The following is a 19,892-nucleotide window of genomic DNA, read 5'->3' as shown; positions in this document are numbered from 1 at the left end:
CAAATTCTCTTTGCACCTAGAGTTCATCTAAGAAGCTCTTGACCATGCATTCAATGAGATAGCAAGTTAGATATTGTTCCAAAAAAAAGTGGAAATGTCAAAGCTTATCTAAAAGTAGTTTTCCCCAGCTACAGTCCTGAATTAAGACAGTATCATCTTAAAAGTCAGCCTTACAATCACTTATTTTACAAGAATTCTTACTTTTTCACTTCCTCTTCTGTTCTCAGATGGGCTACAATAATGGTGAGATGCATTGTTTGGACAGGAATTAGAGCTCTCAACAAGTCAGGTTCTTTAGTGAATATTAGTTCTTGGACATCTTCAATTTTGTCCAAAATCTGCAATGCAATAAATAAAAAGGATAAAACATTTTACATTTAAAAAAGGCTTACAGCTTACTGTAAGAATTTCCATAAAACTGTAGTTGGCGGTTTAATTCAGATTAATGCTGAACTTGGCAAGGGCCAGTTTTCTCCAGTTTTAGAAAATATTAACTTACAGTTCAAAAGCCCAAGTAAATGCATGATATCACTCAAAGGGCAAAATTCTGTCTTCCAATATATTTGTGCGGGCCATTAACTTCATGAAATTGCAGATGTAATAGTAGAATTTGTACCAAAGATTTTAATATCAAAATCAATTCAAAGGTCAAACTACTTTTCTTTACAGTCATGTGGGCTAAATTCAGTACCGGTGTAAGCAGGAGCCAATTTCATGGGCTTTATAACACCTCTGAATTTGACCTTATGTGCTCTGGAATAAAGTCACAGCACAGTGCAAATATTAATGTGATCATCATGCAGTTGTCAGTTTTAATAGACTGTGGAAATTGAATAGCATTTCCATAATTAATCTTATGCTACTTTCTGATTGCAAGTTTTATCACAGATGAAATTGATGTCTCTTACCAAAAGGAAACTAACAGCAAACAAAATAGTGCATCTGACTAAATGTGTTCTTCTTTGAGATAGCATTTGGTAGAGATGCATGGCCAATGTCTAGCTCTTTTGGGTCTATTTGTATTAATGAAAAGTTGGAGTTCTTTTGAAACAATTTTGGTAAAGGGTTAGGAATAAGCAAGATGAATGAGAAAAAAAAGAAAGGGGGATTCTAGTACATAGAAAATATAGCACATAATGGAGCCATATTATAAAGAAAATCTTGGTAAATTTTTAAATTTCCAAATGGGTCCGTCAGAAAGAGAAAGAAAGAACACTTGTAAGGACTCCACTTTAATCTTGGATGGTGGAGCAGCTTTGCTTATTGTACAATTTAGTTACCAGCCATGTTAATTTTGAAATCTGGGTGCTATGTAGCAGTAGGCAAATATTAGCCTGTATGCCAGACCTGGTTCACCAGGGTTAGACCCTGGCAGGCTGCCACCTCTGTATCTACCTATGCCTTCACAAGTACTGACACTTGTAGCTCTCATTTGCAGCAGATCACCGTTCCCAGCCAATAGAAGCTGTGGGAAGTGATGTCCCAGTTTGCGCCACTTCCCGCAGCTCTGATTGGTCAGGAACAGGGATCTGTGGCCAATGGGAGCTGCAAAAACCCCTACTAGGGTTCCCTCTAAGGTGCCTGGCAGCACAGCTTCACAGGTGATTATTAGCCCCACCAAGTCAGTTCCCTGCACAGAGCCTCTGACTGGGTAGGGCTGATTAATTACCTGTGAAGCGGTGCTGCCCATCAGCTTAGTGGGAATACTGACCCCTATGTGCAGAAGCACAGATAAATATGGGGGCTAATCTTGGTGATCCACTGCCATTTTATTGCCCATTCCTGGTCTAATGGATATTTACAGAACATCCTGAGAAAAACCCACATATAACTAAAGACAACATACTTTATAACTATGAACAAAATATTGAATCACTTGAATCACAATTTTATGGCCACCTTCTGCCACCCTTTCAATGACACCTCTGGAATCATTCCTGCAGATACCTTAAAGTGGCCCATTACTTGTAGCATATTTTCAAAAATACCAATAAAAATCAAATATTTACAAGGGAATGGTTTTCCTTCAAAGAGAACTTCAGTGGTATGAAGAATGTCAAACCACACTGAGTGAATTCCATATAAAAGGGTACATGTAGATAGCGGTTGTATAAGACTCCTTTACACAGTCCAAACAATGTGTTTCAAGAATATTCTTGAGATGAGAGAGTAGACAAATCATTCCATCCATGCTATTCCAGTCTCTGTGAGACTGTCAAGGAGGCTAGTTATGATGCCATTTTCTGGTGCAGGCCCCTTCTCCTTTATGAAATGGACTTCAAATCTCTGCCCATTGCCAGAATGATGGGAAGAAGCTCCATTTAAAAAAAACAACAACCCAAAACAGAAATAAAAACAAAAAACAAACTTTGGAGCTTTCTTCCTCAAAGAGAGTGTGTCCAGTCTTACTCAATATCAGTATCTTTCCAACATCATCAGCAATCTTTCCAAAGCAAGCTGAGAGTGAAAGCTAATTTTTATGAACCTATTCTTGGTTTTGAAATTGAAAGTAATGACAACATACTGCAAGGCTCAAGTCAAGTCTGGGTTTGTAACTGCGTAATTGCCTCCCATAGATACAATGGTTTCTGGATCTTTCCTTCATACAGAGATGTATGCCTGCTCCACCATACTACAATATGCAATACCTTCTATGTTTTATCTGTCCAGAGAGAGGAAGGATGTTTGGCTAGCCCCAGACTGAATATCTCACTAAGGATATTAGTAAGGAGAACTTCTGTTCAGGAAATAATTGTGCAAGTATACAGATGGATGGGGAAAAGGAAGTTCTTTGTGTTCCTTCTGCACTTGTATTCACCCATTCAAGGGCCACACACAATCAATCAGTTTTCAGCAGCCACAAACTTATATGGAGACCTTCTACCAGCTCTCTTGATCACCTCCAAAGATTTTTCTAATCAATCTCGGTTAAAAACAGTAATCCAATAAGAGGATACATTTCAAATAAGCAGTGATCTAAATGAGTCATAAAAAACATCACGAGCAACCATGAAAATTAAGTGCAAAGAGGGGGATGCATTTTCATATACACACCTAAAAAAGTACAGACAGAGGTAAGAGGATGTGTTGCATCAAACCTAAATGTACATGCTGCTTTTTAGATGTTAATACACAATTATATGTGTTAATGCACAAGAAATATACACAGCTTTGGCCTGTGGCTTTAAAAATGATAACCCTGTAAGCTGAGACATCTCAACTAGTAACAGTTAAGGCAATTTTCCATAATCTTGCACACACCTCTCAACAAACAGCCACTCTGTCTTTAATAGGTGGAGATTAATTTTTATCTCTTTCCCTCTGGACCACAGAGGTTTTCAGGATCCCAGTGCAATATCAGAAACTGAGGTCTTACCACCCTTCCAAAAATTACATGGAGATAAAAGAATTTAAGATGATAATAGAAAACTTTAAAGCTGATTTATCACCACAAAAGACACGTCATATCATTGGTGGCTCAATTGAACCCAAGGTGAAGTGGAAAGCTACAGCCTAACAAATTATAGTGTTGATACTGAAGTGGAAGTTTGACCATAAGATATGGAATTATACTCAGGACTGTGAAAGCTAACTAAAATATGTAATTTGCTTTATTGCTGTAGCTTCAAGAGGGTGACTGGATGAGGCTTTATCATGCAACTAAAATAAGAAACTATTAGTAGACAAGTAAAGTATGTCATATATTATTAAAATGCTTTGTATTTTTGCTGAATTGTCGAACTAAGAATTGCTCTCAGGTTAAGTTTATTGTGGGAAAATGCCAGTAACGAAGCTGTTGCAATCTCTGTCTTTGTAGAAGTAGCTCTGTTCTTTGCATGTGTACAGTCTGTCAGAAACCAAGATATAGGTTTTGGTGAGGCTTGTGAGATATGCGTCATCTGCCAGGAATGGAAAATTATCTGTGTTGGTTTAGGTGGGTACAGACACCTGGGTCTTGTACTACATGTATCCAACCAGATAAGAGAGAGGATGAAAGAGCTGTGTGGTAATATAGTGAAATTTGGGGATAGTCCATCTTTTCCTAAACAAGCAGAGTATAAAACAGGCAGTTTCTTTAATCATTGTAGGACAGACTGGATGCTGCTGGACTGTTTCACAGAGATTGGTAACATACTACCCTCTGTATTGCGCTGATTTATCTTTGATTAATAAACAGATTGACTGATAGGACATCAGATAACCCAGACTCAGAACTGAAATCATTCCTATCAATATCATTATCTTCAACAAAAAACAAAAACATACTACCATAATTTAGGTTCTTTACAAGTCTGAGCAGTACTGACAGCATCACTAAGGTTAGATAAGAGGCTGTTGTTGTTTTTTTAAATCAGGGCTAACCTACTTAAGGAGTGTTCAAATCCTGAAGCACATTATATTCCCTCTGCCCCCCCTCTGCCTTTTGCCCTACTGGCCATCACTATTTGGGATTTCAGTTTCCAAAACAACCAAGTTTAAAATGGCCACTGGGCTGACTGCAGAAAACCAGTTACTGCTTTATATTACAGGATTTAAACTGTGGATGTAGTAGAGGGCACTGGTTCAGCAAAAAGGCATCTGTCTAGCCTGGAGCCTGTCAGCTAGGTTTCCCCATTTTCTGAGGTAGCAGGGAAGGAGGGACCTGTGCGTGAGGAGAACCAGATAGTGCCCTTCTGCCATTCTATGGCAGACTGTTTTTATTCCCTGCAAGTGAACAATAGTCACCCAGAAGCAGAATGATTTAAGCCTAGCAAAAGGGGTTATTTTGATGATCGAAATGAAGAGAAATTCTAGTTCTATTGAAATATCATTTCCCTTGATCTGGTCAGAGATTCTTCCTACATTAGGTGTTATGAGGGCCACCAGACTTGCCAAAAATAATCAATCAGGCCAGAAAAATAATTCATTGGAAAATTCCTATGGACTTTAAAATAACAGGGAGAGAGATGATTTCTATGTGGGAATTAAGTATGCCTCTCCAGCACTGTTTTGAGAGGATGGAACATTTTTATTCGGGTCAGACAATTTGTGGGAGGAGCTCATTGCTAAGTGGATTCCTTTCCAGGTGGCCAGCAGGATAGAGGAGGACCTCTAAATTGATTGCCACTGTTTCCACTGTGGTTTGAGGTGTACATGGTCTAGCGAGTACTTGTAACGTAGCAGGCTGCTTGGAAAGTGTTTCTGAGCACAGTGGCTCTGCCAGCTTGTGGCTCCCCCTCATTTTTACTATCTCTGGTTTTGAGGAAGGAAGTAGGTCAGGATCCAGTGGCAGGCCTGAGATTGGACAGGGGACACCATCTTCACATTCACCCTCAATTTCAGAGTATACCGAGGCCAGTGACGCTCCATATTCGGAATTACCCTGCAAGGTATTTTGGAATGGTTTACACTAGTGCAATGGTGTGGCTAGAGCAGCTCCTCCCTGTGCATCTTCCTGGTGCCTCAGCTCAACCACAGGTCTCCCAATGGGAAGAAGTCTCAGTCTCCAGGGTCCATTGAGGTAGACTGTGGACTACTGGCAAACTGCCCCTTTGGTCCTATCCCTTTCTGGGTGACTAAAGGAGTTTAGCAAAATTAAAAATCAATGTAATGCTGGGGTGCCCACCTGTCTTTGCATAGGATGTCCCTGCCTTTAGCTGCAGGCTTGGTTCCCAAGCAGTCTTTACTCAGGTATCACTTGCTGCTGGGCATCTAACTTTCTTCCAATTGTCTTCTCCGAATATCAGGCCTATCTTTCCTTAACTCTGAAGGCAAAAGTCCCTTTAGGCAAAGAAACAGAGCTCCGCCCTGGCCAGTCAGCCAAGAACTAAGCCAGATTCTCTCCTTTATTCCCTCTACAGGCATGGCTGCAGATATAGCCAAGTGGCACTAGCTCCTGCTGGGGGGAGGGATCTGTCCCCATCACACCCAGTCATGTAATAACTTCTAAATTGTAATAAGTTTTAACTTATAAAATTATAACTTTCATAAGTTTTAATGAAGTTGTGTCTTCCACATTGAATCATAATATAATGTCTGTGTCTTAGTGTTTTTTTACCCACCATTGAGCACAGAACATACGAACTAATGTTAATTTAAAAAAAAAAAAAAGCAGAACTGCACCAACTATCTCTGAGGAAAAATACAGGAATTGGGAACAGCGCATGCTTTTACTAATCCTGTTCAATTGATAATGATGTGCAAATAATTCCTCCACCACTGGCAGTTGAAATAAATCCTGTCCTTGACGCATCATCTAAAGAGGATTGATAGTAAAAAAAATCCTACCAGTTTCCTTAAAACAGAAAGGAAGTTCAGGCAATAGTGTTTTCTTAAACTTACAAAAGGTTCAAATCCAACTCTTGACCAAACCCAAAATTATTACAAAGTTATCTAGGATATCCCCCTCAAAAAATAAAAGCACTGTGGTGCATACGGTGTTTTCCAAACCACTTTTTAGTACAAACACATATACACAGGCTGAGCAAACTACCTCTACCTCTTCACAGGCTATAAATAGCAAATTCTGTCATAAGAATTGCAGATACTTGCTGGCATCATACCTGATCAAAAGGGAACAACAGATTTTTAAAAACCCTCCACATTTACCAATACAAAAAAAACAAAATCAGGGCAGTAGTAGACTTTAAAAAAAATCCTGTGATGCCAACAGGCATGCCTTTACTGAAATTTTAGAATTGTCAGTTATGCGTATATAACACTTCTACTTAACTGAATCAGCAAGTTGAAAATACCTGGTCATTTGTTATTGGGATAGAGACAAAATAATTTGGCATCTCTCTCAGTTGTTTCTTACACATGGCTTGTTTATCTTGCCTCTGGCCCTCCTGCTGCTCCGTCTCCACAATCTTGAGTTCTTCTTCTTCTTGGCTTAGCTTTTGCAGACTTACTGCCTTTGACCCTTCCTCATCTTGGCTCTGATTCTGTGGCTGCTCTATCACTTCTGTCCCTTTCTTATCTTGGCCTTGCTTCCCTTCCAGCTCCAGCTCCATTGGTTCTCTCTCATCTTTGGTCATCACCTGTGGCTCGCTCTCATCTTGGTTCAGCTGCTGTTCCACCTTTGGCCCTTCCACAAGTTGCCTCTGGTCCCACTGCTGCTCCACTGCTTCTGCCCCTTCCTTGTCTTGGCCATGTTTCCCTTCCAGCTCCAGCTCCTTTGGCTCTCTCTCATCTTTGGCCACTACTTGTGGCTCACTCTCATCTTGGTTCAGCTGCTGTTGCATGGCCTTTGACCCTTCCTCATCTTGGCCCTGGTGATGGGTTTGTGTTACCTGCGACTCTTGCCAGTCATGGCCCCTCTGTGGCTGCACCTCCACAGTCACCTGCAAGGCTGTTCCTCCTTGGCTCTGCTGCTGCGGCTGCACAAGCACAGTCACCTGTGGGGCCATCTGTCCTGGATCCTGTTGCTGCACCTGCACAGTTACCTGTAGGGATGTGCCTCCTGGGCCCTGTGGCTGCACTTGCACAGTCACCTGGGGGACCACCCCTCCTTGGTCCTGCTGCTGAACCTGCACAGTCACCTGTGGGGCCATCTGTGCTTGGTTCTGCTGCTGCGGCTGCACCCGCACAGTCACCTTTTGACCTTTATCAGCAGGGGTCTGCTCCTGCACCACTTCTTGATTCTCCTCTCTGCCCTGCTGCTGCTCCATCACCTTCGGCCTACGGCACCAGAGTTTTCTTCTCCCAAGTTGGCTCCTCCTCCAAAATTGCTGCCTCCTCTTCCGGGGCTTGAAATCATTTTTTAAAGGAACTGAAAGAGAATGCAGAACACGTCCATCAGCTGCAAGACACAGAGATAGTTACGTGCCAGTCGTGCGCTATGGGCCGAGTTCTATAAACCTGACTCCCACTGAGCAGAACTCCATGGTGTTAATGGGATGACTCCCATGCCACCCCCGTGCCATGGATGAAGTTGTCATGGGAGAGGAGAGAAACAAAAGGCCTGTTTCACCAATGGTGTATTACCGCTTCTGCCAATGGAGAGACACCAAGCATGAATTTTATCTTTTTTACCCAGAGATGTAATATTTGATGTCACATATACAAGAAGCAGCTTGGTTTAGTATGAGTAGCAGGGCTGGATTTAGAAAGGAGTTTTTGGAGCTGCAGTCCAGGGCCCCTTAGCCCAGAGCACTTGGCTGCAGCCAAAAAAGCCCTTGTCTTCCTGGCCAGCCCTCCCTGGTGGGTGTCTCTTCCAGTCTGCGCATTGCCGTTCCTCTGTCACCCCTCAGTTGGGGTCTGTAGACTGACAACTACAGCACAATTGTCTCACATTGTCCTCAACTCAGAGCAATGTGGCAAAGGGGATTTTTTTCTGTGTTTGATGAAAAAATGAGTTCCAGGTAGTCCTGTCCCCGTGCTGCCCTGGCCTGAAGGCTCCAAACCCACAGCTCCTACTGGCTGGAAATTGTAGCCAATGGGAGCTGCAGGGGCCAGTGATTGCTGGTGAGTGCAAGGCTGCCTGGGCCACATGGAGCCACCTGTTTTCCCCCCTCCCTTCCCCCAATCATATGGGAGCTGATCAGGTAAGCTCCCCAGATTCCAATCCCCTGCCCTGAGACCCTCACAGACTCCACAGCCCAGTCCCCAGCCCTGAGCCCTCTCCTATACCCTATATCCCTCACCTGCCTTCCAGACCCCACACCCCACTACTGAGCCTGTTTCAGCACCATAACTCCCTCCAGTCCCTGCACCACCACCCAACCTCCTCTCCAGCTCCATCCTGCACTCCAAACCTCCTGTCCCCAACCTGGAGATGCTTCCGGAACTCCCATGTCTCTTCCTCAGCCTCTCCCCAGAGCCCACACACCCAGTTGGAGCCCTCTCCCCCTTCCACACCCACTCTCCTGCCTCAACCTGCAGCCCCCTCCCACACACAGAACCCCTCATTTTGGCACCACCCTGGAAAGTAGGAAGCCCCCATGAAATCTAATAGCCCTGGGCCCTGAGAAGAGTTAATCCAGCTCTGGTGGGTAGGGTACTGGGCTAGGAGGCAGGAGACAAATTCTACATCCAGCTCTGCCACCGATCTGCTGTGTAGCCTTGGGCAAGTCATTTGTTTTCTGCCAGTTTCTCCTCCCATATTTTGCCTGTTTTGTCTACTTAGACTACAATTTCTGCAGGACAGGGATGGTCTCCTACAGCACGTGTACGCAATGTGATGGCAGCCAAATTTAATTTGAGGCCTGTAAACACAGTAGTATAAATGACTATATGGGGGGGGAACCTTAAAAGAAGGTTTTGGTTGTAAAATACTCAAACAGGGAAATACCAGAATTACGGTTGTCTGTGCAGCCTTAATTCTGCCCCTTGTGTGCATTATGATCGCCTTTAGCGACTTGATCATAACTCTCTTTTCTACGTAGCCCTCCTTTATCATTCCCCTCACTAGTACCATCTCCTGTCTTTTATCCCTTCCTCATCTTACCTACCCCTCTTTCACCCATCCCTCTGCATTCTTTCCTCTCTCCTGCGCCTGGACACCAGAAGGCTCAGAATTGACAGCACAAGAGAGATCGTCTCTCTGCTTTACGTTCAAGTGACAACCACAGCAGTCATTAAGAGCAATTTTAGGAAAAGTCCCGTTCAGTAATGGGATCTTCAAAATGTATCATACTCAATGCAGAAGGAATGTTCTGGGGATTACAAGGGATGAGAAACTGATACGAGTCAACAGCGTGCCCTTGTAGCCAAGAAGGCTAATGGAATATTAAGGTGCATTAGGAGGAGCATTTCCAGCAGATCTAGAGAAGTGATTATTCCCTTTTATTTGGCACTGGTGAGGCCACATCTAGGATACTGCATACAGTTCTGCCTCTGCCACTCCCCACTATAGAAAGGATGTGAACACATTAGAGAGGGTCCAGTGGAAGGCAACTAAAATGATTAGGGGGCTAAAGCACAGGACCTATGAGGAAAGGCTGAGGATCTGGGCTTATTTAATCTGCAGAAGACAAGAGTGAGGAGGAATTTGATAGCAGCCTTCAACTTCCTGAAGGTTCCAAAGAGAATGGAGCGAGATGGTTCTCAGTAGTGATGGATGGCAGAACGAGGAGCAATGGTCTCAAGTTACTGTGGGGTAGGTCTAGGTTGGATATTAGGGAAAACTATTTCACTAGGAGGTGGCCAAGTACTGGAATGGGTTACCTAGGGAGATGGAGGAATCTTCATCCCTAGAGGTTTTTTTAATCCCCACTTGACAAAGCCCTGGCTGTGATGATTTAATTAGGGTTGGTTCTGTTTTGGGTAGGGGGCTAGACTCGATGACCTCCTGAGGTCTCTTCCAGCCCTAGGATTCTATGATTCTAAGAGTTAGCTACCAGTTTCTAAATCTGCTTCTCATTAAATAGAAATTTCCAGAGGCTTATATCTTGGCTGCATTTGGTTGTACTTTCATGGGGACAGTAAAAAAAAAAAAAAAAACTGCTCTCTGTCCCTGTGGCCTCTGTCACTCTGGCATTTTCCCTATCCCAATTTCAAGCATTTGCTTCAGTACATTAAGATGCTGGAGCTTCTCAATAGAATATTCAAAAAATTAACCTTAGCAGAACAATGTATTTTTTCTTCCAACCTCTTTCTCCAAAATGGATGTTTTTTTTTTCCTGAGGAGGGAAGAGATGTTTAAAACAAATCAGCCTGAGAAAGACACCTAGAATAGAATATTTCAACCTGAATGGTAAAAGTTTGGCAAAGATATGCCTGAATTGTATGACATTCTGGCCAACTCTTGCTATAAATAAGAAAAAAAAACAGCATTTACTAGTATCTATGTGTTACACTGTTCCACAAGTGAGACACATTAAATTTGCCCTGGTTGGATATGAAAATATTGTCCTAATTTCCAAGAGTTCAAGAAGTGGAGGAGTTGTTCCATAGAATGGCTTCATTCCTTAATGGAAGCGAATTGAGAGGTCACAGACATCAACTATTCTGATTTATTTGCAAGAGGAACATAATTCCTTTTCACTTTGAATGAAGATGGATAAAAGAGCAAAAGCTCATACAGATAACTATACTTTCCAGAAGTGTGTTTATATAGTTTAAATGTTAAAACTAGCAGCCTGAGAAAAATGTATTCCTTAACCCTTCTAGCAGATATTTAAAAATGCAAGACAACACATTCTTCCAGGAATAAAAGAATAATGGTGCTTTCAGAGAGAGGACATATTGTGACCATAAACTCATTTCAAGTCAGGTTTTACCAATGACATTTGTGTCCGGTCTTTATCAAACAGTAAGGCTTTCTAAAAGAGTATTAAATCAAAGATGTGCTAAGCTGGATAGTAGATTGCTTATAATGAAAAGGCAAAGAACTAGCATGGTATCTCAGAGCTAAAGAAACCTGTTTACTTACTTTCAAATATTTCTCTGATGTCAACTTTAGAAAAGGGAAGCTCTGCCATTAGAATACACTCCTCATTTATGTGATTAACTGGAAGAGACACAAAACAATATTACAGCCTACAAAGCCAGAAACCTGCCAGTTATGTGCATGCAACTGCTGTATAATACACATATGCAGCCATGTAACAGGGCAAGGAAATGGTGAACTATGTCAAACTATTACACCCCTTTTCTTCCTGTACCTCTGCTCAACAAGCCACAGTTCTATCTTAAAAAAACAGAGTTCAGCCCTGAGTTTTTGTGTAAGTCAGTTTCAGGGAGAATAAATACACATGATGTACATACAAATATTTTGTAAACATTCCAAATTCTTTTATGAATAACTTCTTAAATAAAACTAAATAAAGCTATTAGGTAACAGATTTACCACGCCAGTAGAAACATCTTCTTATACAAATTTTCCCACTTTGTTGTTGTTTTACATACATATATTTTATATGTACAGTGAAAACTTTGTTATCTGGCACTCTGTTAATTAGAAAATTTTGTTAACCAGCATTGCCCCCAGCCACAATATCGCGATGTCTTCAGGTGTGCATGCCTGACTCTCACCTGTCAGGCCAGCTATTGCTGGGCTTCTGACAGCTAACACTGCCAGCTGATATCATCAACAGGCACTTCCTTTCCCCTCAGCCTGCCTTGGGCTGCTGGGAACCTGATCTTCTGTTAGGGGTGGCAGGAGCAGAGCAATGAGCTTTGCTATCCAGCACATTCAATTAATCAATAAGCCCCACTCCCCTCGAGTGCTGTATAACAAAGCTGCCACTGTAGTTCCAATATAAAATTTACAATTCTGTATGTTAGCATATGTATAAAAAGCATTTCCCTGGAACCTTCCTTCAGAGATCATTTCTCAGTCTCTGTAGAGTGACCATAATTTGTTGCGTGCATCATCTGGACTCGCTAGAGCTTCAGAAGAAAGACAGCACCTCAATTCTTTTCTGAACACTTCCTGTTCCCTGTCAGCTCTTCAAGTTCTATAGGCTCAGCAGCCTTTAGTGAAAACACATGTTTATGTCTTGGATCTTCCTCTAGTTCCATCAAATTCACCACAGTGGATCAAACAGACCAATGGAGAGCTTCCCCAGTAAGTAAAGCTGGAATAGCACTCACTTGTATCCAACAGGCTGTAGGTACTGCTACCCAGCCTTCACAACAATCCAGCTGCTCAGTCCCTAAGGCTGCCTTTAATTCTTAAACCTCCCCCACACTTCATTTTGATAGGTTCTTCTCTCAGGGGGTGCATGAGTGGGACTGCTTGCCCTCAATGTAATCCCTTGCTTAACTTCAGAAACTGCTACACATTCTACTTCTGCTTCTGGGCCCTTCCAGCCAAGCCACCATGTTTGTGTGCACAGACACTGACTATTAACTAAAAAAAGTCTCTCTCCTCCCTACTGTTGCTCCCCATTTCTTTGGGCTTGAAAATAATCCAGTGCTTCAGTATAAATCATGTAGGTTAAATACATAGACTATTAAACTTTGCCACTCTGAGCTTAAGTTTGTTTAGTGCTAAATTCATCCCCATACTTTTGGCTGATTAACTACATCCACTGTGCCAGTAATGACGACATGTAGGAGGGAAGTCATCTCCAAGAAAGAAGGCAATGTGCACACTGACACCCTCCTGAGGGGTTCAGCCAGTGGTCAACTAAGACCCTTCCCCCCGTCAAAAAAGTTACAGCATCAACATGATATCTGCCACCATTGCATTGTTCTCTGTTTGCTTATTACGCTCCTTTCTGCATTTGTATTGTCCATTTAGAATGTAAGAAAGGCAGGGACTGTCTGCTAGTCTGTGTTTATACAGCGCCTAACACAATAGGGCCTCATTTTTGGTTTGTCCTTAAGCACTGCTATACTAAACATGCTAGCGGCTGTGTCTAGACTGGCCGCTTTTCCGGAAAAAACTTGCCAGCTGTCTACACTGGCCGCTTGAATTTCCGCAAAAGCACTGACGATCTCATGTAAGATTGTCAGTGCTTTTGCGGAAATACTATACTGCTCCCGTTCAGGCAAAAGTCTTTTTCCGAAAAACTTTTGCACAAATGGGCCAGTGTAGACAACAGAGATTTGTTTTCCGCAAAAAAGCCCCGATCGCGAAAACGGCGATCGGGGCTTTTTTGCGGAAAAGCGCGTCTAGATTGGCCACAGACGCTTTTCCGCAAAAAGTGCTTTTGTGGAAAAGCGTCCTGCCAATCTAGATGCTCTTTTCCGAAAATGCTTTTAATGGAAAACTTTTCCGTTAAAAGCATTTCCAGAAAATCATGCCAGTCTAGACGTAGCCAAGTAGTAATAGCCACCACTAGTGGAGCTGAAATAGTGAAAACAATTTGAGGACTCTTAGCAAAGCCCAGGACAGGAGATAATGAAATCATGGAATGCAGGAAAATAAGCCATCTTTGCTACACTGTGTCCCTTGTGGATGGTCCAAATCATGTAGCGTTGGTATGAATCATATGGTACTTACAGATGTTAGGGACATTAACACCAATTAATTTAAAATACTTTTTTCTGTATTTGTATAGATAGGCTGTAGTTTTTCAAAGAATTGTACAGTTTTACATTAGATTGGGAGTCTAGTAGCACCCACATAATATTACAATTTTGATGATCATATCCTCCTGTACTAAAAAGGTGAGGTGGGGGAGGGGAAAGGTTAACAGAACCAATTGTTAAAGGTTTTTTAAATTGCATGTATTCAGGATAGAGTTCTGTAGTCTTCTCTAAATCACCACAGTAGGTACAAAATATCTTCCATTTGGTTTCTATTTAAAACTAAATAGAAGGTCCATCAGCAGATGTGAATGTAGAACATTTGTGACAGCTGTTAATATTTACTAGTTTATTGCATCCTGCAAAGAGTGAGAATATGTCACTGATAAATAAGAGATGGTATAGGAGAGAGGAACTAGGGAATTAAGTTTACCAAAATAAGCTAGCAAGTCATTTATACATAATGGAAATTTAAAATTTGTTTTGCCACTCCTAATGCTTTCTAGTCCTTTGTCCCTGACAAATAACCACAATGAAAGAATCCAGCTCAATCTATGTAAAACTCAAGCTCCCAAATTTGTATCTAATAAAGAGATGTATTCAAGGTCTAAGCCAAACCATTTCAGTACAAAGACATTCCATCCAATGTCTTCTCTATGTACAGTTATGTGATAATCAGGAGATACTGCAAAGAGGTTCTTGACATTTTCATTTTAAGTTTAGTTTCATCTCACTGTAAGAGGAATAGTAACACATACTGACTTACTCTTATTCTCAAATCTATATTGTACTGGAGAACATCTATATTTGCCAGATTGTTACTTGGACTCATAAATGCGTAATGTGTTCTAGGTGTCTATTTAATGTAAGGCCACCAATTCATTACAATGACAGCCAATTTATAAAGTTTGTTGTCTCCTGTTTAATAGGAGCCCAAATGAAAATGTGTTTTTTAATATAAAGAAATAGAAGTGATACAGAATGAAGATTCTGTACAGTAATTAATTATGCTTGGTCAAAAAGTATTAAAATCAAATACATGGCCCACTGCAAGGGCAACAAGTACTTTACAAAGCCATTTTTTCCTCAGTGACATGCTATAATGCAATGCATTATTAGACCACACTGAATGAGCTGATCACTGAGTGCATTTTAAAGATATACAAAGCTTGACTTGTATTCAATAATGGACCATGTAACATATTAGGTGGGCAGAATTTTAGCAGTTTTATGTTGATACAGTGAACATAAAAAACCTGTTGTCATTATTATAATAAAGCAGAACATTTTATGACATGATGTGAAGAAAATCCATATCCTCTTGAAGCTGGATGAGCAATTCAATTATTAGCTTTTAAGAGATGGCAACTTAGTTTGTCAACGATTTTTTCAACACAAAGAGTTGTTGGCTATACCAGAACACTTGTCTTGACTCAGCCTGTTCATACTCCTTTTTGACTTACAGTACAACTATGTAGTTTAATTATATGGTTTTTGTCAGAGTTTCTTTCTACAAATTAAATCATATAACCCAATGCCTATTGTGTTTCTCTTTTAGTAAAAGTGGTACCCCTTTCCACTGAAAAGCATAGTGCAGTGTAGGCACTAGCTCCCTTCATACAGGCCACTGAACAGCTATTACACAGCAATTATCTTTGGAACTAGGCTGGACTTTAAGGCATGACTAAGGCAAAGACTCTATATTTCATCACTGATCCTATGAACCATCTATTCCTTTGTTATTGCATTTTAAAAATAAAATGGCACTCCTTGGTTACAGTTATAACTGATATACTATTGTTCATCTGAGTTTTAGAAATATCTTTAGACATGCTCTAAGAGGACAGTCTTAGCCCAAGAGATATTTAGGACTATTTGCATAAGTCAGCTTATGCACACTTGAGATGACACTAATATTCTATATTTAAAGACAATTATGTAACTCAGCATTATTCCGAGAAAGACACATTGAGATTTGAACACTTCTGATATTTTAAGGAATTAAAACAATAACTACATTCTGGAGATTTAAAAATCAGCTACCGAGCTCATATGATTAGAAGTCAACAGAACAGAATGCTCTTTCCTCAGAGTCAAAAAGCTTTACAGCATTGTACTGGTTTCCAGAAAACTTTTATCAAGAACATTTCTGGGCCCAGGGGAAAAAGACACACACACAAGATAGCTGTTTGGTTAGGGTACTTGCCTGAGAAGTGGAAAACACAGATGAACAGTCCTGCCCTGTCTGATTTGGTGTCATCAGAGATGAAAAACTGTTCTGAATAGGGCAGAGCAGAGACTTGAAACTGAGTGTGCTACATCCCAGGTCAGTATTTTAATCCCAGGCTATAAAACATAACTGACTGACACACACCTCTCACTTGAAAAATCCCCATTTTCACGAGATGTGAAAGACTTGGATTTTGTTCCAATGCTAAATGAAAACAAATTCAAAATTCAGAAATTGCCAGAAAATGGAAATGTGATCCACTGTACAGAGGATACATTCTTCAGAGATTTCTGCCTTTATTTTATACTTGAAGATAAAAGCGAGCCCAGCACATAGTTCCACACCATAGAAAGCCTGTCTTTTTTAAGCAGGCAATGGTATAATCCAGACAACATCTGCTAGATGCTCTATTTCAGACACATACTCTTACAATTTTAAGGATTCCATTATGTTTGTAGTTTTTCAAACCAATATTATTACTGCTATAGGTGCTTCATTTCATGCTGTCTTTTAAAGACATGACCTTAAAGCAGAAATAAAGCTTGAGTAGTAATTGAAGTGACACATTTATGGTCTATTTTTTTAACTGGCTGCAACAGTAATCTGCAATCTAAAGGATTTACTCTAATGGTTCCTCATAAGTACCAAATATCCTCTCTGCAAAGGATTACTTGTTCATTTTATATATTTAATTCTTCATATGTTATAAAAATGTCTAAGAATCCCCCATTTACTCTGGGTGCATATCGCCATATGTTAGAATGCACAGTATATTTAAACATGTAACAGCTAAGGAATCACTATGATTTAATAAATAGGTATTTCCAAAACTAGCATAAATACAAAGGTCCATGTATTGCAAACTGCTTCACAGACTGTACCTGCCTGGAAACTCATTAATTTCATTCAGGGTCCACCCACACTAATCTCATTGAAGGATTTGGAATTAAGCATAAAGAAATTCAGGGGCCAAAGTGCTAGTTACTTTTGAAACAGGACATGGACACTTTTGAAAATATTTCCCTAAATGTGTACTTAACTGGTTAAAGGATATCATTATCAGCTGCCAACAGAAAAAAGGCTGATGAAGTTTTCCTTGGATAATTTTCCTCGATATGTACATACTCAAAAGTCAACAAAAAGGCTACAAAGATAGAAAAGATTTATTAGGCAAAATTTCCTAAGAGGCCCTCAAACTGGCCTCCGATTCAGGTAGGTATAAATATTAAAATGTATTAGTTTAACTTTTGACTTACAAGAACCAACAGGTAGAATTCTGATTTCTAGCATGTGTGTCTGCAATTATCTGTGCCTCAAAAAGCATGCATTGCTTACAGTCAATCCAGCTGATACATCTAGTCCATTAACCTACTGCAGAGATGGGCAACTCACAGGCAGCAGAGGACGAAACAATCCACTAAAACCCTTTGGCGAGCTGTTGTGATTGAGGAAGAAGTGGCCCTGGCTATCCTGGAGCAGCTTGCCCGGCTGCCATTAAAAGAGCATACACCAGAGCAGCGAGATCCACACCAGTATCACCAAGCCACACCATGTCACATATACTTGCTCACTAGGTTCATCTGCCTAGTCTCCAGGAAGCAAGTGAGTCTGCACGCCTGGATACCACTCCTGCCCTGGTCTCCGCTGCTGGCATCACATTCCCCCCTTGGTAGATCATGGGCGTTGTCCACCAGGGCCATCACAGAGCAAATTGACAGGAAGCTGTCACCTCTTGCCCTTACATCTTCTGCACTGACAGAATTTCTCTCTCCTGTCCTTATTCCAGGGGCTTGCAGAACTGCCTCCTGCCCTCAGTGTCCTCTGGTTGATGCACCAGATAAAATGAATTTCCCAATTTGGATACAGTATTTAATCTTGTTTTGGGGAGAGAGCTAAAATGTGCAACATTTCTCTAGATTAATATCTGCCACTTCTAACAAAATGCAAGTGAACATTTCAAATCTTATTCTTGGGTCGTATCTGGCAAAGGGAGGAACTTGCAAGCAAAGAAAATAACTTACAACTTGTGATCTATGGGCACAATTAAAACAAGTGAGAAGTAAACAGAAGGGGGACTCTTGCCCAATGATTAGCATACATTATTTTCGTAGAGACAAGATTTTTTTTACTTATTTTATTACTTTGTATTAAAGTAGCACATAAACTATGTTGCATCGGGACCTCAACATGCTGAGTGTTGTACAAACACAATAGAAGTCAATCCTCACTCTAAAAAAAAGTTCACAGTCTTAGGTTCTAATCTTGCAAAGCTTTATATACATGTTTAAATTTACACATGGTGACTAAAAGGATTTTCTTTTTAAAGCATCTCTCTTCAGCCAATCCCGAGAGCTTTACAGATAACAGTGAAACTGCATGGAGTGTAGCTGATCCTTAGGGCCCTAGGGGTTCACTGAAGCTTCACTTTCATCTCCCTTTGTACATGTACTCAAGGGAAGAGTTGTGATGAAGGCAGATCGACACACAGAAAAGGGAAAACTCCTGATGTGGTAGACAGCTGTGCTCCCTAGCCAGGTGCCAAATGAGTCTCAGGATGGGCCAATTTCTTGATCAGCTTGTTTGTCTTTATTTATGCTGGTAACTGCAATTTTATTTCTGCAGAATTACCTCACTATCTTACGCATACCTAAAAAAGAATTATCCCTTCGGCCAACTCAAGTCCAATTTTGAAACCTGTATGTTTCTTAAATAAATCCTACAAAGTAAGAATTGTTTGTTTGAGGTATTAGGCATTTTCTCATCAGATAATCAAAGACATGTTAACTATTTGCCTAACCAAAAATAAAAATAATCCCAGATAAAAATTAATCATGCTGAATTTAAGAAGTTAGATTAGACATGAGATATCAAGGTAGCCAAGGGATAATGTTTATTAAAAAAAAAAAAAAAAAAAAAAAAAAAAGTCTGTACCTCAGATTTTTTTTTTTTTTTTTTTTGCAGAGAGCACAAAAGGAAGATTAAATATACATCAATGGATGCAACCCTTTAGAAACTTTGCATTCCACAGTCAGTAATCTAAACAGGGCAGAATATGCATCAACTAAAGCAAACATTCATAAAGACATGTTTCATCAGCACTGTGTATGCATTACACACACACACACACACACACACACACACACACACACACACACACACACTTCCTTGTGAATGTTTTAGACGTGTATAGAGAGATATTAGTTTGTAGCAGTGTAGAACATAGACACAAATTTAAGTCACTACTTGGACATTTTTTCCACACCATGTAAACAAAAGCTTCCACAGTGCCACACTTCTGCTGCAACTCATCCTGACCAGGCCAATGTCTCTCCAGTGGCAATTATGTAAGTTACTGCTTTCCTACAGAAACTGACAATCTCCCCAACCTTCATATGCCATCACCCATGCCCTGTGCTGCTAATAGAGACTAGAGAAATTAATGCAAAGATTTCTTATTTCAAATTTATGATTCAAGTAATTGCTTCTGGTTTGAGAAACAGGAATACTGTAGACACGGCTCAGTATTCATGGGTTGTGTTATTATTAAAGGAACAGAGCTCTTTTTCCAAATAAAAATATCTGCACTATGAGCAGAGAGTGATGGATATATCATGCGAAAGACAAATGCAGGTGAGGCAAAAAAAAACAATTGGTCTCTAACCATCAGCAAAAGCAACTGGGAAACTTTGCTTTGTTCAATTTCACATTTGTATCTATCAGGGTACAAAGAATACAACTAAAATTAAACACCAAAAGCTACTGT

At 40.6% G+C, this 19,892-nt stretch overlaps 1 protein-coding gene across 2 annotated transcripts in view; it reads right to left on the bottom strand.

Moving 5' to 3' along the window:
• The window catches only part of LOC142827113 (uncharacterized), a 50,494-nt gene that overhangs the window by 21,801 nt on the left and 8,801 nt on the right, over positions 1-19,892 (bottom strand). Inside the window, exons 2-4 of one of the 2 annotated variants that reach the window (XM_075920942.2) lie at positions 11,354-11,431; positions 6,735-7,750; positions 202-338 (exon numbers count right to left, since the gene is read on the bottom strand). In XM_075920942.2, coding sequence (XP_075777057.2) covers positions 202-338; positions 6,735-7,750; positions 11,354-11,431 — 1,231 coding nt within the window. The remainder of the gene's footprint in view (positions 1-201; positions 339-6,734; positions 7,751-11,353; positions 11,432-19,892) is intronic. The other variant, XM_075920943.2, reaches the window with a different exon arrangement.

The sequence above is a fragment of the Pelodiscus sinensis genome, chromosome 2 (genome assembly GCF_052426305.1).
Source record: "Pelodiscus sinensis isolate ZL-2025 chromosome 2, ASM5242630v1, whole genome shotgun sequence".
In the NCBI taxonomy this organism is placed as follows: domain Eukaryota; kingdom Metazoa; phylum Chordata; order Testudines; family Trionychidae; genus Pelodiscus; species Pelodiscus sinensis.
The sequence above is the reverse complement of the archived record's forward strand: the minus strand, read 5'-3'. Positions and strand labels throughout refer to the sequence as shown.